General features: G+C 47.1%; 1 protein-coding gene across 3 annotated transcripts in view; it reads right to left on the reverse strand.

Moving 5' to 3' along the window:
- Positions 1–5,740: 5,740 nt before the first annotated feature.
- The window catches only part of Ror2 (receptor tyrosine kinase like orphan receptor 2), a 256,307-nt gene continuing 236,455 nt past the window's right edge, over positions 5,741–25,592 (reverse strand). The window contains exons 5-9 of one of the 3 annotated variants that reach the window (XM_023704216.1): positions 20,747–20,874; positions 14,628–14,942; positions 12,994–13,239; positions 9,574–9,776; positions 5,741–8,200 (exon numbers count right to left, since the gene is read on the reverse strand). In XM_023704216.1, coding sequence (XP_023559984.1) covers positions 6,755–8,200; positions 9,574–9,776; positions 12,994–13,239; positions 14,628–14,942; positions 20,747–20,874 — 2,338 coding nt within the window. In that variant the 3' untranslated portion in view covers positions 5,741–6,754. Of the gene's footprint in view, positions 8,201–9,485; positions 9,777–12,993; positions 13,240–14,627; positions 14,943–20,746; positions 20,875–25,592 lie in introns of those variants that run through there. The other 2 variants (XR_002818732.1, XM_023704217.1) reach the window with 2 other exon arrangements.

Raw genomic sequence — 25,592 nt, forward strand, 5'->3', positions numbered from 1 at the left:
CCTTCTGGTTAAAACCAGTTCTGGGTGTCCAGGACAAAGGGTACAATGCTGCTGTGCCTCAGAGAAGATGTACCAACTATCTTGGCCAAACTAGTAAGGAGCTCTGGTCTCTGCAGAGCTGAGGATCTGGCTATTTGCACCTGGAAATGTCCCTAAGACCCTAATCAACTGAGTACTCTGGCTGAAGTACACCTTTGCATTGTACTTATGGGGAAGTTTCTGTCCAGAAAACTAAGAATAGGAATCAGCGAACAAACTCAAATATTGCAGGCAATTTGCAGGTGGTTAGTCTCTTGACACCTGTTGCCCAATTTGAATTACTCTGCATATCTGAAAATAATGGTTAATTTTCTTATCAAAACATAGGTTACTCACTCCTATTTATTTGGACTATCTGTCCCCAAAGAAGTAGTTTGGATATTTTCCAGTAAAGATCCCATCATGGAGAGGAGAAAATGCATTTTATTTTTTGCCCCACCAGCCCAGGAAATGCATTTTATCACAATATAAAATACAGCTTAAAAAAGAGACAATAGTTTTTAAAAACTTAGGAAAGAAGTCACATTAAACAATGAAATATAAAAAACATCTGCTTCGATAAGGCTTAGTATATCTACAGTCATAGGCTGTAGAGAAGACGAGACTGCTGGGCACAAGTGGTGGAATGCATGGGCAGCCCGAGCCCTAGGAGAGGTTGCTGCCTCCCCTCCCCAAATTTTCTCTACTATTTGGCCACATGCTACTTTCTGGATGCCCCACTCTTCCTACACAGTGTGCTAGCATTCCTGAGGCACTTCCACATCAGCTAGAGGTAGCCCCGAGTGGACCACAACTACTAATGGATGCTTGGGCCATCCAGGTACAGGCGAGGCAGGTGCTTGCTGGCATTTCAAGCAACTGGTCTTTTTTGTCTGACCTTCCCTATGTTCTTGCAGATGCCCCATGACCTTCCAATGCCTGAGAGATTGTTTTGAATCTGCCACTACCACTGTGTGTGAGACCTCTGTTCACTAAACTCTTAGGACAGAGTGAGCAGAATAATGGGTTTAAAATTCTAATGTGGCCTATCTGCCTAAAAGTGTGCATTCTCACTGAGCTTTGTGCCCTGGACCCCTCTTGGGAAGGTGCCTCACATTAGAACACATCCTCTCATAATTAAGCCTTCATTTTGAGCTGGGGTAACCAGTACACAGATGTATGGTAGCCATGTATACTGGTTCATTTCTGGAAGGTGACTGCTTGTGCCCTTACCAAGAAAGCTTCTTTTAAGAGTGTTCCCTATAGACACACTTGCAGGTGTTCTGGTGAGTTCTCCAGTGAGACTTCATGTCAGCAATAGCTAGAAGCAATGCAAATCCTGGCCATGAGTGATGGGCCAAACCTAGTGTTATCATTTAGATCTAGAATGTGCCCTAGAAGTCCCATCTTGAGACGCATTGCTTTAAGAGGTGAGTGGGCTGTCAGAGCTCTGTACCCATCAGTGGATTACTCTGCTCTGCCGTTGGGGGTTGAGAGGTGGAGCCTGGTTAGAGGTGGCTGGACCAGCTGGTTCTTGTCCTCAGCTCCTCCTCCCCTCTGTTTGTTCCTGGCCTCTATGCAGTGGGCAGCTAGCCTCCACCCAGGCCCCACTACCACACTGTACTGCTTTGCAGCCAGCTAAACATGGACTGAGCCCCCTGAAGTTGTCAGCCAAAATAAACCTCTCCTTTAAGTTATGGGTGTTGGGTATGTTGTCCTAGTTACAGGAAAGCTAATATATCATGGGACATGGTAAGACTCAGAGCTTCTGCCTATGAGCAAAATTATGCTGCTCAGTGGGAAGAAGCAAGGCAGAAGGCAGAGTATACAGAAGGTTAGCATTCATGTGAAAAAGTAAAAACTGTGAGTGTAAGAATGCATACTTACTTATGCCTACGCAAGACATTCAGGAAACAAGTAACAGTAGTTACTTGCAGAGGAGGTGGAGGTGCCTGAGGACATAAGCGATGAAACTCCTCCCTTACCCTTCACTAATGGGATGTTTTTGCTATTTGGCAACTAAATAAAGTTAAGCTGAATAAGAGATACTGCACTCACTCTATCATCCTAATGTTAAATATTTGGCAATAAGACGGTGTCCTCCTTTGAGCTGGTACCAGGCAAACTTAAAGTATTACTCTTACTTTCAGGATCAATTACCAAGTATCCAATACTATTGAGTATTTAGTCTCTACCATGCTTGGGATCCAGGAGGGAAATAGCGAGGGAGCAGAACAGATCTTAGAAAGTTTGCAGGGCCTGGCTGAAGTGATAGTACTTGGAAGCAAAGTAAACTTGACACAATTCCTTTTTAAAAAGCTCTCCCACACTGAAGCCTTAACTAGATATACTTGTTTAGACTTAAATGATACTGTAGCTTGCCTCTCTCTCTCTCTCCTGAATGAAGTAAAATTTACAAGACATTTCTGGCATTGGACATTCTAACAGCAGTACAAGGAGGTACTTATTCAATACTGAGCTGCATGTTCAGTACATAACTGATCCCCCTGCTAATACTTTCATAACTGTTCAAGATATTAGATATCAGGGCAATGACATGTCAGATTCTGAAATATTCTGGACCTTTTCCTTATCTGCTTTATGGAAAGCTATTACTGGCTCCTTTTGGTTGAAAATATTATTTGTTATATTCATAATTATGCTGTAGATTTTCTTATTTAGTCCATATATCCTTGTTTCTGTGGCTTTATCTTCTCCAGACTTAAAGCTGTGCTTCTACCCAAGACAAGAACACTGCTCATCTACTGAGGGCCTTCAGATAGATCCTTTGTGGTTCATCTCTGACTGCTGGTGTCAACTATGAACTTCCTTATCTGGAAGTGGCCAGATTGGTTTTTGACTTTTGCCCCTTCACAGACTTCTTGAGAAGCGAACGTCATAGATAGCTAAATTAGGTAGAAATATTGCAGGCAGTCAGACAAGGCTGGGTCCTCAAGAGGTGGCAGAAGGGAAGGTGTATTCATTAAAGGACAGGCTTCAAGAAGAACCACTGACCTATATTCTTCCCCTAGAGATGAACAGCAGTGATTGATTCTCTAAATAGGAATCAATCACTTTGAGATGGAGGACCAAACCTCCTTATTCTTCCCTTCCAGGAAAGTCCCTGTCTGCCTCTGTGTGCTTACTTGTTCCATGACCTGTTTCTCCATTTGATCCCCATTTAGTCAATATTACCCAAGCAACTGTACTGGTTGTAATCTTATTGGTTGACCATAGTTTTGTCCCACCTCAAATCCATCCTATGATTTGCCACCTAGGTGACTGTACTTGTAATCTTGCTATAGTTCGGTCTCACCTTAAGCCTGTCTGACCTTGTGGCTTTGCTCAATAAAACACCCTTGAGAAATGGCATTGGTAGGCAGCCTACTTGCCAGGCACCCTTTTGACCCTTCAACAGAAGCTTTCTTTCTCTCAATAAATTCTTCCTATTCTTAAAATAATAATAAAAAGTTCATCGCAAATGATTAAATGTCCCTTTATGAAATACATAGAATTAATGCTGACGGATTAGGGTACATTCCAACAAAAGTTAGCACATTTGGAGGATAGAGATTTAGCTAAGAAGCACATCACCTACCTAGCATGATAGGGGTTCTGGGTTCAATTCTCAGCACACTCGTGAACACTCATCCCCCACACACACACGATACAGCTGCAGAGTGATAATACTGTATCACATTTCAAAATGTTAGAAAAAGAACTTGAAGGTTTGTTTTTTATCATTATACTTAAGGAGATAATAATGTTTAACCTGATGTAAAATTCTGTAATTTGACACCCTATTGATGTATCCAATTTTAATCAGTTAAAAAGTGATAAAAACAAAGTGATTCAATTTAAAGTTATTCTATTTCAAGAGAACTCGAATACTGAAGCCTTTAGTGACTCACTGAAGTCAGCATAGAAAAGTCCCTGCTCTTCCAACAGCCTGCGTCAACAGATAGTGTTTACCACAAAATAGAGGGAGGGCAAGAGACATGTGTGGCTCAGTGCTAGTGTGGAGTCACTAAGCAGTTGTGAAATGTGCTCTTCTGTGGCTGCACACAAGGTCTGGCTGAGCAGTGCTCCTTAGCTCGAGCCCAGTGTTTCTGGGACCCCTAGGAGCCACAGAGACTCAATCGCAGGGCCTTTAAAAGGCCTGTCATCTTCCTGTAGATGCATCACAATTTTGCAATTAGAATAAATGGTTATAAATAACATAAAAAGAGGCTTGGGGGTAGCAGTGGGGGAGAGGGGCAAGGAGGGGACATGCCCTGTGTCTGGGGCTTTCCCAGCACTGAGGTAGGTTGGTGGCCTGTAGTATACCTTTGCTGGGCCAGGGCCCAGGGCAGCGGCAGTTCCATGACCACCATTTAATCTGAGTTTCTTCCCTGGTAAGCTTGCTCCCCAAACCTGCTGTTCAGTCTTGAAGTCCAGAAGCCTTGGAACTATGTAAGCAAGTTGAGGAGAGACCCACGTGGAAGCTGGTCTATGGGGAGGCTTCTTGTCCTATAAACTAAGTCACAATAGGGCCAAGCACTCTGTCAGTGCTCTCAGCCCAAGCCTGCTCGACCCTCAAGCCCAGGCACTCCAGGGGCACTCAGCCTCACCATGCCAGGTTGGGTGCTGGGAGGACAGGGCTGGTTCTGCCACAAACTCTGCTAGAGCATCAGATTTGACCAAGGAGCTACTGCTGTGTGGATCAGGGTCACAGCACGGCCTCACCTAGGCTGCTCTGTGGAGGTCAACAAGCACCTGCACATGTGGCTCAGGGCAAAGGAAGGTGTCTGCTGGCTGCCAGAAGCACTATGGGGCCTCGGCCCAGGTCATGCTGTGGGCAGTGGCCACTGGTGCCCTCTGACTTAGCTGACTGTAGTGCAGATGGTGTGGGAGCAGGAGGAAGCAGCCCCGGGACAGTCAGCCCTGTCAGGGACTCTGAAACCTCTGGTGGGGCAGGTTTACAATCAGAACATTTTCATACCTTCTGGATTTGACTTACCTTTGAGAGCTGCTATCGCCCGTCATCAAGAATGACCTCCCAACAAGAAACTCCTGCTTTCAGAGGCAGGGCTTTTGGAAGGTGATTGGGTCAGGCATAGATGGGATAGGGGTACGTCTAGTTAGAGGTGGGTCCTGGGGAACAGGACCTGGACTCCCCCTCACCTTTTCTCTGCTTCCTACTCACCAGGATGGAAGAAGTTTGCCCTCTGGGCAAGCCGGCCCTTCCACTATGCTATTTTGTGTTTGAGCCCACTGTGGCCTGAAGCTGTTGAAACTATGAGCCAAAGTCAGTCTCTCCTTCTTTACAGCTAGGTGTTGGACATTGTATCTTGGTGGTGAGCAAAGAACTCAGCAGGGAAAAGCAGTGAAAAAAGGCAATCTGAATGTAGAAAAGTGATCGCTAATGGATGAGAAGGTGGGGGCAGTAGGCAATGGAGGCTGGAAGTGACAGGTGCATGCCCTGTGCACCGCACAGAGCTCTACTGACACGTTCAAATAATATATGTTAACCAAACATAAGTTTGAATATGTTAAAAAGCAGTGGAAATAAATTCCATCATCCCTCAAAACTGTTGCTACATCCACATTAAGGTGGAGAATAAACCTCTCGCACCTGGGCAGAGCAGTGCCCAAGCATCTGCCCCAGCCTCACTCCCGCCCTGCAGGCTCCTTCACACCCGCCACTCTCACAGCCCACAGGAGGCCAACCACAAGCTCTGCTTCTCTTTATTTGATATGCCAGGTGTGGAGTTTACAAACGAGGCTGGCAGTGTGTGCAGGGTACAGAAAGCTTGCCTGCAGGTCATGCGGCAATCTCTGAAATGCACAGACCTCAATTGCATGTGGCACAAAAACAAACTGAAAGTACAATGTCATTGTGTCCCCAAGTGAATCATGTAAACAGTTAAATTACCAAGTCATTATTTAGATCAAAATACTTCCATGAAAATGGCATACAAAACATATAAATTACATTTAAGGTTTGTACATGGTTCTTTAAAAAAATAACAACACTGTTCTGTACAACATTGCTCCCTTTTGACCACTCTAAATGCAACATTTTCCCTTGAATTCCACAAAAGTAGGAAAAGTACACATGTCGTATAATTAAAACCATTTTCAAAGGATACAAAGCCATATTGGTTTCTGGAAAGGCACATTTTGCTTTAACACTGAGTCCCATTTGAGAAGCCCCTTCCCCCGGGACAGGTGGCAGTATGGTGTCCTGCTCCACTGTCTTTGGCTGCTGAAGGGAGAAGGAGACTGCAGAGATGGAGGCAATGGGGAGCAAAGAGCTACTTCCACCTTCGCACCTGGGATCTCCAATCCCGAGGTTCCTCCCTGCTACCTTTCGCAGGCCTGTTCCCCCATTTCTAAATATTCAATCTGCATACAATAGGGAGTGGACATACCACCTATTTTTTTTCTTCTTCTTTGCAAGGTAGCTGCAGCTCATTACCTATCTGCACCCAGAATAAATGCAGCTAGCACCAGGGTCACCATGTCCTGCTTTGTAGGAGCTTGTGCTGCTGAGACCTTGCCCCGCTCAGATGCCACTGGCTGAAATGACCTCCAGCCCGAGAAGGCACAAACAGCAGATAAGACAGGAACAGGGTTCCACAGTCTTAGGTCTTTGAGCTCTTGTGACTGTGAATCTGTGACTGCTGAAAAATGGCTGAAGTCATTATAGGTCCCATGGGGACTTCTCTCGGGTGCCCTGGGTACTGTCTGTCCCTCAGGCCTCTAGCTGGACTTGAGTCTCATCCACTTGCAGAGTGTCATTGTCTCCCAGGAGCTCAGTCTCTGGGACAGAGCCTTCCTCCTCTTCCTCTGCCTCCTGTACAGGGTTCTGGGCCACGTCTTCAGGGATGTTCTGTGTGTCCTCAGTGCCCTCAGACAGCAGGGCTGCCCTGTCTGCCACAGACGTGTTAGAGGGAGCTGTAGTGACATAGCCTGTGCTGGTGGAACCACTGCCACTGTGGTGTGAGCTGGGCTTGGGGACTATCTGAGGGGCCACCTGCTGGGGAGCCATCTGCATGGGGATCTGGACTGGGTAGAAGTTAGGCAGGTAGGCCCCGTAGGCTGGAACGGGCTGGTAGCCATTGACAGGGATGTAGAGCTGGGGTGGGGGCACCATGGGCCTGATCTGGCCCTTCATGGGGATGAACTGGGGCTGTGGGAAGGGCTGGGCCTTCTGCTTGGGCCCCACATAGCGGGCATTGCTCACGTTGCTCACAGGGCTGGTGCTCAGAGAGCTTGTCTGCGTGGTATTGCTGGCCCCGGAGGTCTGTGCCGAGCTATTGTAGTTGGACAGATTGCCCCAGGCCCGGAGTCGGCTATGGATGTCCTTGAAACGGGGCCGCCGGCTGGGGAACTCATTCCAACACTCAATCATGAGGGCATAGACCCAAGCTGGGCAGTCGTCCGGGCAGGGCAGCACCTGGCGGCCACGGATCATCTCCACCACATCCTGATTGGAGTAGCCGCAGTAAGGCTGCAAGCCATAGCTGAAAACCTCCCACAGGACTACACCGTAGGACCAGATGTCTGAGTCTATGGAAAACTTGCCATATGTGATTGCTTCAGGGGACATCCAGCGGATGGGCAGCAGCGAGTTCCCCATCAGCTTGTAGTAGTCGGCAGAATACACCTCACGGAAGAGGCCCAGGTCTGAGATCTTCACTGTCAGCTTGTCGTACACCAGCACATTGCGGGTGGCCAGGTCCTTGTGGACCATGTGGTGGCTGGACAGGTACTCCATCCCCGCAGCAATCTGTGCTGAGACATGCACGAAGTCAGGCGGCTCCAACGCAGACTTCACGGTGCGGTCGTCGTCAGTGCTGCCCACATCTGAGTGTGGTGAGCGCATGACCAGGAACTCATGGAGGTCGCCGTGTGAGCAGTAGCTGAAGATCATGCTGAGGGGCTGGTCCTTGGTCACGACACCCAGCAGACAGACGATGTTGGGGTGCTGCAGCCGTGCCCGCAGCATGGCCTCGTGGCGGAACTCCTCCCGGAGAGGCCCCTCTGCTTTGTCCTTCAGTGTCTTGATGGCTACTGCCTGGGTCTGCTCACCTGGGGTGGGCCCGAACAGATGGCCTTTGTAGACTTTTCCAAAGCGGTCCTCCCCCAGCTCCTCCATGAACCGCACTGAGGACAAGTTGATCTCCTTCAGTTTGGCCTGCAAGAAGGAAAGCTCAGGTCAAGCCCTTTCATACCTGCAAGCTGGGAAGGAGGGGCAGATGGCTGGGAGGGTCCCCAGGAGGAACACAGTACTTGTGCCTCCATGGCTGGCTTGGCACTGCAGCAGCCCCAGGCTCCCCTGCTCTGCTCACTGCGCCTTCCTGTCTTAAACCTCCCATGGCTCCAACCAGGCTGCTGATCAGGCAGCTCCAGAACATGGCTGAGTGTGCACCACAGACTCCCTTTCCACTAGCACGTTTGCACGTGTGAATGAGGGAGTGTGTGTGCACCTGCTCACATTTGCAGACACATATTCTGAAGCCTTGCCTGAGCTCTAGCTTTCATGGGGTCACTCTGGACTCTAGTGTTCCCTCACATGACAGGGTGACACACTGTTCTTTACTTATTGACTTCTTGTCTTTCACAATTTTGTCATTTTTAAAGCCCAGTCCAGCTATTCTCCATAATGGGCCTGCCCCATGGCTTCCTTTGGATTAGATTCTTAACCCAATGTATGTTGGTCAAAGAACCACACAGGTACTGTGAGCACTTCTCCCCCACCCCAGCCCTGGGCCTGCTCCACTCCTGGAGTCTAGGGCCTGGGCTTACACTCTTCTCCTTGGAGCCCTTGGCTGCCAGCCTAAGGAATGAAGGTGGAGCTGTGTCCTTCTTGAAAGCCATCGCTGGCCTACAGCAAGTACCCGCTGACTGTGTGACCAAAGAGCTTACTGGATAAGCTGGCTCTGGCTACCTGGAAGCACCTCTACGAAGCCCAATGGGAAAGGTGTCCTTGAAGCCAGTAGTGAGTGTGAGCTCCCCTCCACAAATGCTGGAGAGGCTGCAGTCCACTTTCTCATCCACTGCTGCAGGGTTCCCTACCTCCCTGCCACCATGAAGTCTTACAAAGGGGACAGCTGCCTTTTACATCTCTCCTACTTCCATTCAGAAACTATATTCATCTTTTCTTGAGAAACAAACCAGAGCAAAACCAACCTGACCAGGAGCTGAGCAGAAGCCAAGTCCTGGGCCTTATGAATACCACAGAAAGCCACCAACTGCGGGCCTGGTGGATGTCCGGTTTCTGGTGCTACCTCTTGGCAGAGCTGAGGCTCCTAACAAGTATAAACACTCTGCAAAGCCAAGCAAGAGCCTGGCTTTGTCTGGGATGCACCCATGATGAATTTTCAATAGGCCTGCCACTCAGTTTCTAAGGACATGTATCTGGTACATTTTAGGGAAGCAACACCAGAATGAAGGGTAGTTTCAAGAATGACATGTTATAGTCAAGAAAACTCAGAAACCTGATGCCACAGGTAACCACTCCCCAGGCTTCAGCCTGAGGAGCTGGCTGAGGGGTGCACATAAGGAGACCTGTTTGTGCTGGCTGATGAGTGGCAGCTCCATGTCCTGGCTGGGTGAGGCTATCAGCTGCCGCCGCTGAGGCGTGGACACAGAGGCCTTCTGCTTATTCCGGCACATACAGACCAAGAAGAACAGGCAGGCGATGACCAAGGGAATTGCAATGCTTGGGACCAGGATGTACAGAATTCCCATCTTGCTGCTGTCTCGGGGACCTGCAAATGACAACATGGCTCCTGTGAGTTTTGGGAAAATGTTTTCTTCTTGACTCTCAATTCTCCACCACCTGCCCATCTTCCTCCTGCCTCCAAAATACTCTAGAGTGAGTGGATAATCAGGCACAGACAGGCATAACAGCATATCTGACCAAAGAAAAAGGGAAGGCACTGAAAAACACATGTTTCCATAGATCTGTGGGACACAACCCAAACCACCCACTGTGGACAAAGACTACAGTGTGCATCTGGTAGTGTGCATGGGCCCCAGTGGTCTTAACATCAACAGGAACCACATCTACCGTGCTTTCTGGATCCTGGGTACACCGACTCGGTGCTCAACTCCAGTCCAGGGTCCTGAGGATCCCCTCACTGGCAGAGATTCTGGAACATCCTAGTCCTTGGTGGGATAATCTTGGTATACTGGGACTGGAAGTTATCTTTCACTCTTTCAACATTTGATTGTCCCCCCCCCCATTTTTGTATAATGATAACTTTTTTTTTTTTTTTTGGAACTGGGGATTGAACTCAGACCCTTGCACTTACCAGGGAAGCACTTATTCCACTGAGCCATCACCCCCTGCCCCCCCAAAGATAAAATTTTAAGGCTAATTAAAAATATGCACTTGATTTAAAGGGGCATGGGGGGCCTGAGTTTGCCCCATACCTATGTACTGCAGGGGTAAAGTTCTTGAAAAACCATGCATGCTGAGTCTATGCCTTCTTTCTGGCTACCTTTCATTATTTTTTTTTTTTTTCTTTTCTTTTTTCTGCAGTGCAAAGCAATGCTTTGTCTCCCTCTACAGGATTTACTGGAGGGTACAGAAGAGTACAGCAGGGGCCAGGCTGACCCACTGAGGTAGAGGCTGGGTCCAGGGCATTAGGTAGCACAGGTAAGATGACTGGCTGCTCAGGGCTGCTCAGCCCCCTCCCTCCTGATGCCCCCCCTCTGCTGGCCCTCAGTGCCCCACACTGTGTTTAAGAGCAAGTGGGGTGCCTCCAGGCTGGCCCCTCTCCTGTACACGGTGGGAGCTGGTTCTCTGGAGGACCACTTCTCCATTTCCCTGGTGAACTCCAGGTCTTCTGTTTTCCCCTTAACCCTGTAAATAATTATACCAGACTCAGATGACTGTGTGACTAAGCTCCATCTGGAAGCAAACAAATCGTCTTTGGCCAATGTGGTCTCTGAAAGAGCAAAGAATGTGTATTCTAGTGCCAGACCTGCCTTCTAAAATAAGATGAAATAAAACCACAGACAAAACTTCCTTCTGTTCCACTCAGCAACCAAGGGCCCAGGAAGTAGGTGCTCCAGAAGCCTTAGGGAGGTCGAGACCACACTCTGGATCATTCCTTGTTTTTTAGGGGTGCAGGGAGCTTCCAAGTTCCCCATGCCAAGGCCAGAATTTGAGCACTGTCCACACAGTTAGAGGGGCCTTAGCTTTATTATTATTTTTAAAAATTATCAACACATGCTTATTTGGAAAATACTTAGTATTACAGAAGTGTGGGGTCTAAACCGTGAACATTCCTAATAGCCCTGTTCATCTAAGGCTATCACACTGTGACGAGATTACTCAGTTTTTAATAACTAATATTTAAGTATCTTGAAATATAGAAACAATAGTTTCACATGTTTTATAATAGAATTTTAAATAAGACCTCATTTTAAAAAGAATTGTGTTATATATTTTCATTTACTAATTTGGGGGCAGAATGAAATATTTTAGACACTTTTCAGGCAAATGGACAGCTCTGTATATGTGTTTACTACTGTTCCCTGCGATGGGCGTTCTAGCCCAGCCAACCTCCTAACAATTAGCAGTCTGTTTTGGCTGTTTTCAGCTCTCATAAGAGTTTTTGTAAGAAATGTCCTTGCATTTCTGCCTTGTATGCACAAGTATTTCTGCAACATAAAATTACAGGAATTGACAGCTCTACAAACACATATATTTTTCTGCTTTGATTTATTTTTAATTACAAAACTATCAGATGCTCATTAATTATATGTTAACTCTTCTGTGGGGCTGGGGAAATCACTGTTAAAAGTTTAGTATGCATCTTTCCAAAATTTTACCATGAAAAACAAATGTCTCTGCAGTCCCACAAACATACTTTTTCTCAATCAACTTTTTTCTTTTTTTCCAGTACTAGAGATTGAACTCAGGACCTTGTGCTTGCCAGGCAAGTGCTTATTCTATTGAGCTATCTTCCCAGCCCATACACTTTTTTCATTCAAAGCAAAGTGATAGAATAAAAAAGTGATATCAACGTAGTTCTTGCTCTGCAACCTACTTTTTTTCCCTAACAGGGCAACATAGATCTCCTTCCTGGCTTTAGACAGGGTCTTGCTATGTAGCCCAGGCTGGCCTTAAACTAGGATGGTCTTCCTGCTTCAGCTTCCCAAGTGTTGGCTAGGAAATGCTTTTACAGGGCTGCTATGCTCTAGAGGAGCTAGATGACAATTTAACACCCAACATTCTTAAAGGGGTGTGTGTGTGTGTAAAGGCAATGCCAAATTTGGAGCTGCCAAATTACACTTCAAGAGGATTAATAAATACTCATGTGTGCTGGCTGTCAGCAGGGCTGGGCACACATGGCTGCCCCTCTGCCAGGTGGAGGTGTCCAAAGTCAAGGGGGGCTGGATTCACTCCACTATCAAAGTCTCCTACCACTGGCGTCTTAGTCCCAGCTGAATCTGCACCACCCACCAACAGGAGCAGTTGATGTGGATGTGACTGAACCCAGTGGCAAAAAGTGCTTAAGTTTTCAACCCTTATACTCTTTTCCTATTAACAACATAAGAGACAGATACAACATCCCAGGACAGAGGATGTGCATTTGTTGGACAATTGAAGTGTTTTTTCCTCATTCTGCCAACTGTGTAGATAAAAGCTGAGAAGCCGGGGGACGAGGGGAGAGATCTAGGAATATTGGGAGGCACTGTGCAGTAGACATCCCAGAGCCTACAAATGAAAAGGGTGCAAGCAGTGGTCATCGCTGGATGGTGAACTTGCACGACAATCTTTAGATGTTTCTGTATTTTAAGACATTTATAATGATCTGCTATTACTTTCGTAAACAACAATCATTTTATCTAAAACAAGCAATCATAAAGGTAACCTAGAGTTCCCAGCATCCTGGGCCCAGACAGGATGCTCTTATTAAAAACCAACTCAACAGTGAACATGAAAAAAAAAAAAAAAAAAAGAATACATACTACAGGAGGGTACGTCACACAGTTCCATGCGTACGTTTTTATTCTGAGTAAAGCACCAGGGACCTTCCATCTGGCCTCCAGGGTTCCGACAGTACGCATGGCCACCTCCAAGCTCGGGGAAGTCCACGCTGGAGAGCTGGTGGCCGTGGGGATGCTGCATGGCCCATGGCTGGCACTGGTGCCCCGACCTGGTGGTGCTGGCTGTGCCTCTGTAGTCTGAGCCGGAGCCATTGTAGCACTGGTGGTCTGGAGAAGCAGGCATGTTAGGAGGCCCAAACCCAGGGGATGGGGCCCACGCAGGATTAAGGGCTCACCTCCCTAGGCTATTCCAGAGAAGAATCACAAAAAAACTTTGCCCACATGCACCCAAGCCTGAGCTTCCAAAGAAAGGGCTCTGCATAATGTCCAAGAAAAGCAGCACTAAAGGTAACAACTTAGTCCCAAGCTTACAAGTGCAGCTGAGGGTTCAGTAGTGGAAGGAACCTGTCCAGTCATGCTTGGTCTTTCTTGGAGCACACATGGCACCCGGGAGACACTGTACTCCACTGCCTGAGCTGGGACAGGATGCTGGCACCGCCACCCTTGTAACTCACTGGCTCTGGAAACAATGTTGAACTGCAGAAGCAGCAAAGGCCATCCCAGCTAGACCTGGTGAGCTTGGAGGCCACCTCCACCCCCCAGTGGGGAGCCCAGCTCAGCCATCACCCGACTGCCATGGCCACCAGGGATTCCAGGACAGAGGATGTGAATTTGTTGGACAATTGAAGTGTTTACCCTGTGAGTGGTTCCAAACCTTGTCTAATTATTAACTTGCTTAATCTTCATTCCAATTCCACAATGTCAGTCCTGTTAGTCCCATGGACTATGAGAAAATGGGAGCTTAAGCCCCTTTCTCAAGGTCACAGTGTCAGCCCTGTAGCCAGAGTTTAGGCCAGGCTGCCCTGATAAGGAGGCCTGCCCAAGTAGGAAGCCCCAGTACAGCTGCCAAAGCAAAATATAGCCAGAGCCTAGAAAGAATATGGCATCAGTCTGGGTCTCAGTCCTCAAGGGGGTGACTCAGAGGGAACAGTTTTTCTCAAAGATGTCAGCAGTGCTGTCACGTGACTTCTACCCTAACTGGCCTCAGCTCATGTATCTGGGGCAGGGCAGTGAGCACATCTCCTGCCCTTCGGAGACCCCAAAATGGCCATGCCAGCATCTCTGCTCAGAACAAAGTGCCCAGCTGGCCTCTGAGGCCCCTCTCTGGGGTGCCCAGTGCCTAGAAGTGGGAGCCTCCTAGATCTCTGCTGGTGTGGGCAGCTGTAGGTCCTGATTCTTCACTTGCATGGTGTCTGACTCAAACTACAAGGCTAAGATCTTTTGGCCTCCCAACGTTAGCGCCCCGAGGTCTGGCCGGGCAGGGAGTCTGCATTTCCCCAAAGGCATAGGAACTCGAGACCATCAGGCAAGCTTGGTGCTGTCCAGTCCCCTTCTCTCATCCAGCAGCCTTCTGCAGCAGGAACTCAGATAACTGCTATGCTAGAGATGCTGAACCCCAGGTCCACGGAAGGAAAGGGACTCAAAGGCTCCCAAACCTGCTTCTCTGTCCCCGGAGCGCGCACCCCCTCTCCCTGGTCCAGACCCGCAGCACTCACAGCGGCCTAGCCTCTCCACCGGGATGCCAATGCGCATGCAGTTGGCAGCGTCTGGGCTCTCGGGCATAGGCAGTGCCTCGCACTTGGGCAGCTGCAGCCGCATGAGGATGAGCGGGTTGGAGCGAGCAATGCTGTACTCCTGGCGGCACAGGTCGCTCTCCAGCACCTCACACTCATCGCGGCACAGCTCACGCGGCTTCGGCGCCCTGGAACGGGAGTCACACAGCGGGAACACGAAGTGGCAGAAAGACGGGATGGCGAACTGGGAGCACTGGTCTGACAGGTGCGTCGAGGTGCCAATCATGGTGAAAGCCGCTGCGGAGGAAAGCCAGATGGCCCTGAATGGAGGGCCAGTCCCTAACCCCGAACGCCCGAACCTCAACCCTCTCCTAGCACCCTCCTCCGCATTCTTGGTCTGTGTTTCAAGCTGAAAACCTGCCTTCTCCCCAGCTTCCTACTTTGGGCCTCTACACCACCTTGCCCACCCAAGCTGGAGACAACATCCATTCAGAAACAGAAACGGTGCTGCAGACCCCTCCCAGCGGGACTCCTCCCACTCAGACCCTCCCACCCGGATTCCTCCCACTCAGGCCTGCACAAGCTCAACACTAACCATACTCCCCACCCAGAGGCCCTAAAGCCACCATACGCCAACCTAGCACTGCCAGCCCTCATGCCTTCCCCTACCCCTCAGCCCTGAACACTGCCCCATACTTCTAATTCCCTCCATTCAGCCATGAACACCCTGCAGGGTGCCCCGTTCCTCACACAGAGCCCTGATGGTCTCCCAGGGCAGGTCCAGGACACGCATCACCAGCTCTGATCAGCAGCTGCCTCTGGCCCCAGGGGTACCCATATGAACTTCCTAAGAAGAATAGGATGGAAGGAAAGGTAGGCCTTCGACCCCCTGCCTCAGGTGGCCCTACCTCCCCTGCGAGAAGCCTCACCTTGCCTTTCACACCTAGAGTCACCACCCAGGGATCCATTAGGAGTGGGGCTCTGTGGGTACAGGAATGCAGAGCCTGGGACCAGCAGATGGTGCAGGGCCAGAGAGGCCCTGTATCTAGTTCCCAGGCCTGCCAGAAGCCCACGGGGCACAAGAAAGGTGTTCAGGGAAAGGGACACTGCTCTAAGATGTGGCTGGGGGGCAGTGTGAGGAAGCAGGGAGGGCAGTATTACTACTGGTGAATTGTATGACAGAGGGAAGCAAGGAATCACCAGCAGCAGAAGGCATTTGAGCCCAAGTGTCAAAGGATGGAGCATGCTAGGAGACACTGCAGGGGACAGGGGCCCTGCAGCATGGGCTGGATACACACATCAGTGAGGAGGGATGCTAGCCAAAGAAGGCACTGGTGGGCCATTACCGCCATCCTGCTTCTACTTGTGTAGGACCTGCTAAAGAGAGGCCCCCAGGGGATCCCCAGCTCGACCCATAACTTGACTGAGCTGAGCTAGGTACAGCCAGTAAGTAACCCTGTGGAGACCCCTGACCCACAGTCATAGCGAGAGCTGGTCACTCAGTCCTTTCTGGGACTGTTCCTTTATCTGGAAAATGATTTGTTGAGATCGTATGCTGGAGAATCAAAGTTCTCAGAGTCTATTGGAATGGACTGGGACAGAGGTCTAGGAGCCAGCTGGCCAGGCGCATTCACAGCCTGAGGGCTGTGGGCCCTGCCCTACCCAGCACTGCCCCCAAGTGCTCTGTTCACATCCACTTTCAAGTCCTCAGGCTTTTTTCCATCAAGTTCTGACATTGAGGGTAAGAAACCAGGCACAGGGTATTTGAGACTTGGTAGATGAATTGAGTTTTGAACCTCTGGAAATTAAGGGAGGGCTATCAGAAATGTCGGCCTTAACTTCAAACCTGGCTGAGATGACTGACTGTGTCAACTTGAGTCAGAAAAGCTCATCTAAATTGGATTGGCATACTTCTGGGAATGGAAGACCCATTCTAGGGAGAGTTGTCCCCAGAGGGGTGTAAAAGGGAAATGAAGAAGGAAGACTCACTTCTGTTTCTTTGGAGGAACTCAGGCTTTGCCTTCATCTTGGCTGTCCTCTCCTGGCTTCCAGTGCAGCCTCTTTGGCCTACTGACATGGACTCACAGGGGTCACTGCACTGAGCCCTAGGCCTTCACTTGCATCCTTCTGATCCTCAGCATGCAGCTCTTTTACACTCTTATACCCCTGACTCTGGATGTCCACTGTAGGTCAATCTATAAATTCTTCTATATTTGTATGTCTTGCTTTAAATCTGTTTCTTAAGCATTAACTGATGCATCTCATGAGGTAATCAACTGAGAAGATGCCACAGCTGATCATAGAATTACTCTTCTTCCTCCAGATGTACCACTCCTGAAAAGATCATTTTAATCACCTATGTTCTACCATCCACGTCCTCTGTCTTCATCCATAACCTGAATATCGTGCAACATTCTGTAAACAGGACACTACCCCACCAAATCAGTCTTTACTCTTATGTGTAGACCAGAACTCAAGTCAATACGGAACAACTTCATATTTATTTGGTGGGAGGGTGTTTCCTGGCTGAATAATTGACAGCTGATGACAACTTGTTATACCCAGCTGAACTGAACCAGTGTGGTGCTGGGTATAGGAAGCCCATCTGAAGATTGCTGCCAGCAATTTAAAATAGGACAAGAAGAGAGGGTGTTATGGAAGCTGCTTGGAGACACTGTTGGGAGGCTGCTGGAAGCTGCTGGTTCTCTTGGGCTGTTTTGCTGGAGGACTTTGTCATGCTGGCTTTCCTGGTGAACTCAGTTGTTCTTGTCAGAGGAAGAGGTTGGGATCTTGTTGCTGCTGAAAATGACTATGGTTCACTTTGGCGGAGCTCTGATTCTCATCTTGACCATCTCTTCCCGGCTCCAGAGTAGTACACTGTTCAGTCTCTTGGTGAAGCTTGTCATGTTGGCTTTCCTGATGGGAACTCAGCTTTGATGAACACTGGAGGAGCTTGTGACCTCACTGTTGCTGAGGATGGCTGTGGTACTTTCCAGCAGAGCTCTGGCTCATTCTTTGACCATTGCTTCCTGGCTCCAGTTCAGGTCCCTCCGCCGGCTAGCACAGATCCTTCATCCTGCTGGCGCAGACTTTCTAGTTTATACCACTGAACTTTGGGCCTTCCCAGTGCAGATCCGGGAAGCGGGTGGGCTCTAAGCCTCCAGCTGTGGGCTCTAAGCCTCCAGCTGGACACAGGGGAGGCATTTTATGGGCTCTAGCTCTTCAGCTGGATTTACGCAGGACATTATTGTGGGATTCAGGCCCTCAGCTGGATTCTTTGGTTTTTAGTGTGTAGACAGACTTTCTGCACTCTTTGGGTGATTCATTATAAAACAATCTGATAAAATATGTCCTGATTACAGATATTTGCATGGAGTTAGTCAAAGTAAAAATTTTAAACATTAACAGCTACTTTCACAAAACTAATAGAAATCAGTAGTACAATCCTCTCAGTTATTCTGTATATTTACTTAGATGCTTTTCCCCTTTCTCTTTTTCCCCTATCTTTTCTCCTTTCCCTCATCTCCATTGTTTATTCCTTAAGTTTCTTTTTGTTTTATTATATCTATTATACCTTTCAGATTTTATTCATTCTTTCAGGTTCTTACTAGGGAGACAATCCAACTGAGGACAGCAATGTGCAATAGAATGGTGGTTGAATACCACCATTTCTTCTTGTTCTTTTAAATATATACCATCTTTAATGCCTTATCTATTATTATACTCTCTTTAAAATAAATTTAAAAAATAAAAGGAAAAGGGAAATATGTGTGTTTTGTATTATGTTGTCCCCCTCACAAAAACCCAAACTACAACACTGAGTTACTCAGCCAGGTACTTGTCTAGCATGACCAAGTTCCTGGGTGCTAGTCGCTGTACAACATGATAATAAAAAAATAATAAATAATAGATAAGCCCCAGATTATAGAACCCCCATTCTAACATTTTCTTTCAGAACTGCTATAAAATCAGCCTACTTGGACATCTCAGTTGTTTGATCCTTGAAACACTGCTGAGGAATAAGTGAGGGTGGACCTCATGGGAATCAGTGCTGGCCAGCTAGCAGGACATCCAGTCCATCCTGCAGTGTGTGACAAGCATTTTAATGGCTGCTGAGAACACACTCAAATATGCTGTAGTGCGTGGTTTCTGGTAAGAGCCATATCTTTTTCTTCAGTGAAAGAGAACTGAAGAGAAAATTCAGGTGTGATGCTTTTAGGAGTGCACACTATTCTCTTGACCCATTTTGGTTCTGGAAACACAAGTCTGGGTGTGTAGGTGGAATCCCCTTATTCGAATTGCCTGGGATCAGAAGCGTTCTGTGTTGGGGCTGTTTTCAGATTCTGAAATATCAGCACATCTATAATGAGATGTGTCAGTAAGGGGATCATATCCAAACACAAATTCATTTATGTTTTATACACCTCATACATGCAGCCTGAAGTACTTTTATAAACTCTTTTCAATTTTGTGCTTGAAACAAAGTTGTTTGTACCAAATCATAAGATTCCTCTTATAGTATCAGGTTTCAGATTTTGGAGCATTTCTATTTCAAATTTTTCAGCCTAGGGGTATTCAAGGCTCATCCTATATTAAGTAATGACACAAGGAATATATTTGTGCTTTTTACTGGAATATTGGAGTACCAAAGATTTGAGAAATTTTGCTCATGGCAAAAAAAATTTGACCCAGTGCAAAGGTGAGCCAAGCTTAGAGGGTCACGGCAATGAGACGAAGGACCCTCACTCCAGCTTTACCAGGGCATGGACAGTTATCTATGTCCATACCCTTCCTCAGGGAACCTTCCTCAGGGAACCTTCCTCAGGGAGCCTTGCTCAGGGAACCTTGGCATGAAGTTTACCATTGATGCTACACATCGCTGGGGCCGAGAGCCACCACAGGAGAACCCATCTAAACTAAGGCCCTGGGACACTGCCATCTTCACATGGATTTCTGCTTCCTTATGGTGTCTGGGAAGAAAGATGTGTGTGTATTTGTGGAGAGGACAGGGACAGGAGGAAGAGGATGAGGATTCTGTAGCACTCTGGTCTGGTTCAACTTTTCACTTTCCAGGGCATTTCCACCAAGGAAAATCCTACGAATGTGTACAAATTGGTTTGCGGAGCCAGTGCAAGCAGTTAATGCCTGAAGTAGCTGAGCATGAGCACTCCATTTTCAAAGTGACTTGCCATGTTGCTCAGATCCCAAGCCAAGTATCCAAAGCTCCAGGTCTGCTCCCTGGAAACCGAGGGCTGACAATCTGCATTTGCCACAGCGACCCTGATGTTAACGATGGCAGTTAAGTCTGAGTTCTTCTGGACCAAATATGGCTCTGAGAGAGTCCAAAAGGCAGGAAATGCAGGACAAAGAAGTCAGGCAGGGCGATGGTGGCCATCCCAGGACAGGAGCCAAGGGATGCAATGGGACCATGAGTGAGGATGGGGCTTTGGATCCACAGTTTGGCCACTTCTGTGTTTTTAGAAGCCCACACTTGGTAATTCTCATGGTTGGGAGGGCACTGCCTTTGGGGCATTCCTAAGCTGGGGCCCAGCTGAGTGTGGTGTTGTTAGCAGGTGCAGCCTAGAGGGAGGTTGTTAGGTCATTCTCATGAGACCTGGTTATCTCTTTCAAGAAGGATGTTATAGAGGATAATCTGGGGCCTTCTTTAGCTCCTCCAGCCTCTTGTCCTGCCAAGCAACCTCTCTTTTTCATACATGTCCCTCTTTTTTTCCACCATGTGATATGGCAGAGTCAGGAGGCTTTACCAGAACAGGTGCCGTGCTCCTTGGAGTTTCAGTTTCTAAAACTGGCTTTATAAACTTCTGTTCTTGATAAGGCACCTAGTCCCAGGTATTTTGTTATAATAACACAAAATAGATTACCACACTCATTGAAAAATATAAAGTAGAAATATTTTAGGGCAGATCACATTAGCAATGGCAACGGCTTTTGGCAAAGTTCTCTAATTGCCTGCTACAAGCAAGATAGATGAGAAATTTGCTGTCTGTGGCACTGATGAACCACAAAAGTGGGGACTGTCTGTGCAGAAAGAAGCCTGAATATGTGCTTGTGATGTTACAAAAAAGAACTGTGGTTCCTACCTGTGATTCGGTTCTCAATCTCCCCCTGCATCTGGAGAGAGTCCACATAAATGGTCCGGTTCCCAATGAAGCGCGCACAGGCAATCCCCCGGTAAGGCTGGCAGAAGCCATCTTCCTGGTAGTCATCCCTGGTAAAAAAACAAAACAAAACAAAATCTGTAAGTGTGCTTGGAAATGCCATACCTTCCGGATGATTTTTACATCCAGCATTTTACAATGCAACCGTTTTGTTACTTGATATTTATCCAAATGTGCTGACAACTCAAGTCTACACAGAACCCTGCACAGAGGTTGACAGCAGCTTTGTCTTCAATGCCCAAACCTGGAGGGAACCAAGATGTGTTTCAGTAGGCAAATGAGTAAATACAATGCGATACATCCAGACAATGGACTCTGTTCAGCACTGACAAGAAATGAGGTGTCAAGCCACAAAAAGACCAGGGGGAATCTACATTACCATCTGGAAGGATACGCACTCTACAATCCCAACTGTGTAACATCATGGAAAAGGCAAATCACAGAAACAGCATTGCCAGTGACACAGGGGAAGGATAAATGGACAGAGTATAGAGGAGTTTTAGGCTGGGGAAACTATGAATGACATCAGAGTGGTGGATATGTTCAGTGTACATTGGTCAAAACCCACAAGTACACCAAAGAGTGAACCCAAATGTAGCTCATGGAATTTAGCTCACAATAATCCTCAGTATTGGCTCATCCATTATAATTTAATGGGACAGTAAGAGGAAAGTACAGGGAACCCTGAAACTTTCTGTTCAGGTTTTGCACAATCCTAAAACTGCTCCAAAGAGTCTATTGGTGAAAAAAAAAATGGACCTTTAAGGCCCAGAAGGACTCCTTGCAAGTGAGGATGAGTGCCAAGGTGCCTGCCATGTGCACATGGATACACAGATGTTACATACGTGCACATAACATGCACATGACATGGAACACGAAATAGTTCTTCTCACCCTTGAGTGTACACTAGAGACATCATGGTACATCTCTGCAAACCTCCCATGCTCACAAACAAGGCTTGTATGAAGGTGACAGTAATCCAAACTGTGTGTGCTATGATTACATCATCAAAGGAGAGAAATCTTTGAAAAAGAGAACAGCAGTACACAACGTATCGTCTGCCACTTTCAAAGGCCACAGGAAAATTTCAGAAACTCTGACCCTCACAAACCTGCAAGTTGAGATGCCCATGTATGACATGTGGAGATGTGACCTGGCTTCCAAGGTGAGCAAAGAGCAGGTGGAACACACAGCAGTGGTCTGAGAGGGGATCGGACAGCAGGCTGCTCTCTTGTCCTGCAGTCTACATTTCCTTGTTCCATGGGGATAGCCTGAACCAATATGAAAGGGACCTGATCCTCCAAGTTCCTTGCTGAAGCTGAGCTAATAAAATATCTCTCTACAGAGCCTGCCAGCTCGGCTTCAACCAGTGAAATCCACCCTACAAGTCCACCTGCACTGCACAGTGGCCTTTGGGGCCCTAAAGGAGACAGAGTCAGCAATCAGCACTGCCACTTGCTGGGCAGAGTGGAGAAATGGGGCTCTCAGGACAGCCTATGAGGGGTCCCACAGGCCTATAGTTCAGTAGCTTATTCTCCATCAAGTCTAGAGCCAATCCCACGAGTGTGAACACTTGTCTTGTGTCATCCCAGAGATCGTCCCCAGGGACATATGGGTCATGCTCAGTTTACCCAAATGGACTTAAACTTCCCATCAAGCTGTCACAAAGGCTGGTCACCTGCAACAGACAAAGGATCCCTTTGTGAGTCTCTCTTTTGTGCTCTGCCCCCCCCCCTTCTGTCTTCTCAAGTCCCTGGAGAAAGGTCCTTTTTCAAAGAAAAAAACCTGCAGCCATCAATAACCTAATTAAGGAGAGCTGGTGTCAGTGTGAGCGGGAGGCACTTTTGTCAGGCTCACAAGCCATTATTTCTTTGGTGTCCTTAAATGGAGTTTAAAATAGGCAAGCACAGTGTGACCCCCATTGGAACTCCCCTCACCTTTAACGTGAATCGAATGCTAAATCAGCCTTTTGCTCAAATGAGTTCACTTTCTAACAACAAGGAAGTACAGTATATCCTTTTTCTTTTTGTGAGGTACCGGGGATTGAACTCAGGACCCTGCATTTGCCAGACAGGTGCTTATTCTACTGAGCTTTCTCCCTGGCCCTTAGTGTAGTATGTCCTGAAGTCACTTTTAATTACTGGTTTCTTGGTTGGCAGTTTCACTGACTTTTTTCCTAGTGTTATTTTCCAGTAATTAGGGTAAAATTTGAACTAGATTTAGGGCAACTCCTTCAAAACAGTACTAGGAGGAGTAGAACATAGAAGACATCTAGTTCCTGTTACTGGGTCTCACTGATGGTGCCACACCTTCTGTGATTCGCCACATGAGTCTGCAGACAGGGAGAACAGGTAGACTTGGAAATGGAGATTTCAGGCTTGTTAATAGAATGAATCGTGCAAGTCTTTGACTTGCCTGGTGTTAAGTCAGAAAATATGAGGGCTCCAACATGTGCTGAGAAAGGTGATTTTGTATAGGGCAGGAATTAATATTCAATTGTTCACAAAAATAACATGATTTCCTGATGCAGCACGGTATGCATGCACACACTTGCAGGCCATAGGCTTGGCAAGGAGACACCAGGTGAGAAGTGCTCTGACGTTGAGCCTCCAGGGGGAGCCCACTCTGCCATGCTGCCCATCAGCCCAGCCCAGCCCAGCCAGCCCAGCCCAGCCCAGCAAGCTAAGCATAAAGATAGGCCTCAGTAGTGAAATGTAGCCATGTGTAAATCCAAGGAGCAGAAGCAAAACAAGCCCCACATATGAAATGTGAGATTGGAGCCTGGCATTAATCTCCTGGACACTGCCCAAACTGCTGTCTGAGGGAGACAGAGTAATTGCTCTGGGCTCACATAGCAGGGAAATGCCCTTCCAGGCCCACCTTCCTAACCCTCCACTGAACACAGACACAGGAAAATGGGGCTGTGATAGCTCTCAGTCCTCCTAGAACACCAACTTGTGCAGACCTACCAGCACCCAAGTGTGTGGCCCTGCTGGGGCAGCAGACAGAGAAGACCATTCCAGTCATTGTGCCAGCTCTGTATTTACATGAGCAGAACACACTGCCTGACCACTGAGCACAGAACAGTGCAATGGGCTGAGGACGGAAGCCATTGAGCACAGAGCCTGGGTATCCAGGAACACAGCCCTCATGGATGGCTCACTGTCCTTAGCTCACTGCTTTCCCTCCTTTTTCTTTGTTTTCATCAACTTACAGAGATATCATAAACATGCCATGAAATACAATCATAATCACTGGGAGAAAGCAAGATCACACCACAGAAAAGAGGATCCAATGGACTGGTGCATCAGACTGGGGCTTCTGCTCAAAGCCTGTCCTTGTGTGACAAGACTTTTGACAGAGAGTAGTAGAAGAGCAATCCTAACCTTGAAGAGGCAAGTGGGCTGGGAGACAGGGTTCACTGCACATGAAATTTCAGTTAGGCAGGAAGAATAAGGTCAAATGACCTCTGATATTAGATGGTAACTGCTGACTAGACTTTAAGTGTTTTCACCACAAAAAGTAAAGATATGAGATAATGCTAATTAATTTGACACACACACACACACATATATGTACACATATATATATACACCCACACACATAAATATAATTTTATTATTGTTTTGTTTCTTTGGTGTGGTGATAGAACCAAGGCTAAGCACATACTCTATACACAGAACTACTGTCTAGTTAACACAAAGTATTACTTGCCAGTTAAAAGAAAAACAAACCATAAAGATGGACAACAGAGAATTGGGAGAAGAAAAAATGGGTAGTTGCATTTCAGAGCATCAAGTGTGGTAGCTGCCTATAATCCCAGCACTCAGAAGGCTGAGGCAAAAGGATTGCTGTGAGTCTGAGGCCAGCTTAGGCTACACAATGAGATCCTGTCTCAAGAAACAACTAACTACTGTTAACCTCCTATTCTCTTTAAACTTTGTTATTTTTTCCTCTTTAAAATAAAAATTTTTAAATGACAAGAAAAAAGTTACCTTAAAAGTAATCTGCCAGCACAAAGTAACTGAATTCAGTAACGTATTAAAAGAACAGTTTTGCCTTAATGAGTGGGTTTCAGCCTAAAATGCTAACGCATTTATTCAGTTGACAGGAATTCTATCATTGTTATACTTTAAATATGCAGTGTCCCCAGAATACTCATAAATTGAGGGCTTGATCACTAGTACAGCAATGAAAAAGTGGGGCCCAGTGGTGTGACAACATTTTGAAGGCTTTAACTCCATCAGTGAATTAGTCCACTGAGTTAGAATTTGATGTCATCACTGGGAGAGGAAAAAAAAAAGAGAGAGAGAGAGAAGGGGAGAGTTGAAGGACAAACATCATGGAAATGTGGCTTGGGCTCCTTCCCTCTCTTTGATTCCTTGCCTCCAAGAACGGCCCAGCTTTCTTCAGCCATGCCCACTTGCCATGGTGTTTCTGCCTCTCCACAGTCCGGCTGACCATGGACTGATGCCACTGAAACTGTAAGCCAGGATAAACCTTTCCTAGTTTAATTTGTTTATGTCAGGTATTTTCTTAGTGTCTGAAAGATAAATTACACATGTAACTGAATATCACTGTATGAAAGAAGAAAAATTATATAGTCAGCTTTATGTTTCTCATTATGTGACAATCAATACATAAACTATGAACAGAAAAAGAGAAACACAGTTTCTAGCATAATTTTGGAAGTTCTACACGGTGTCAAAAGACAAGAAAAGGAAACAAAACTCACAGTTTAGAAAAAGTAAGATATATTCTTACTTTT

Source organism: Octodon degus, unplaced genomic scaffold (genome assembly GCF_000260255.1).
Source record: "Octodon degus isolate 3935 unplaced genomic scaffold, OctDeg1.0 scaffold00192, whole genome shotgun sequence".
Taxonomy (NCBI): Eukaryota; Metazoa; Chordata; class Mammalia; order Rodentia; family Octodontidae; genus Octodon; species Octodon degus.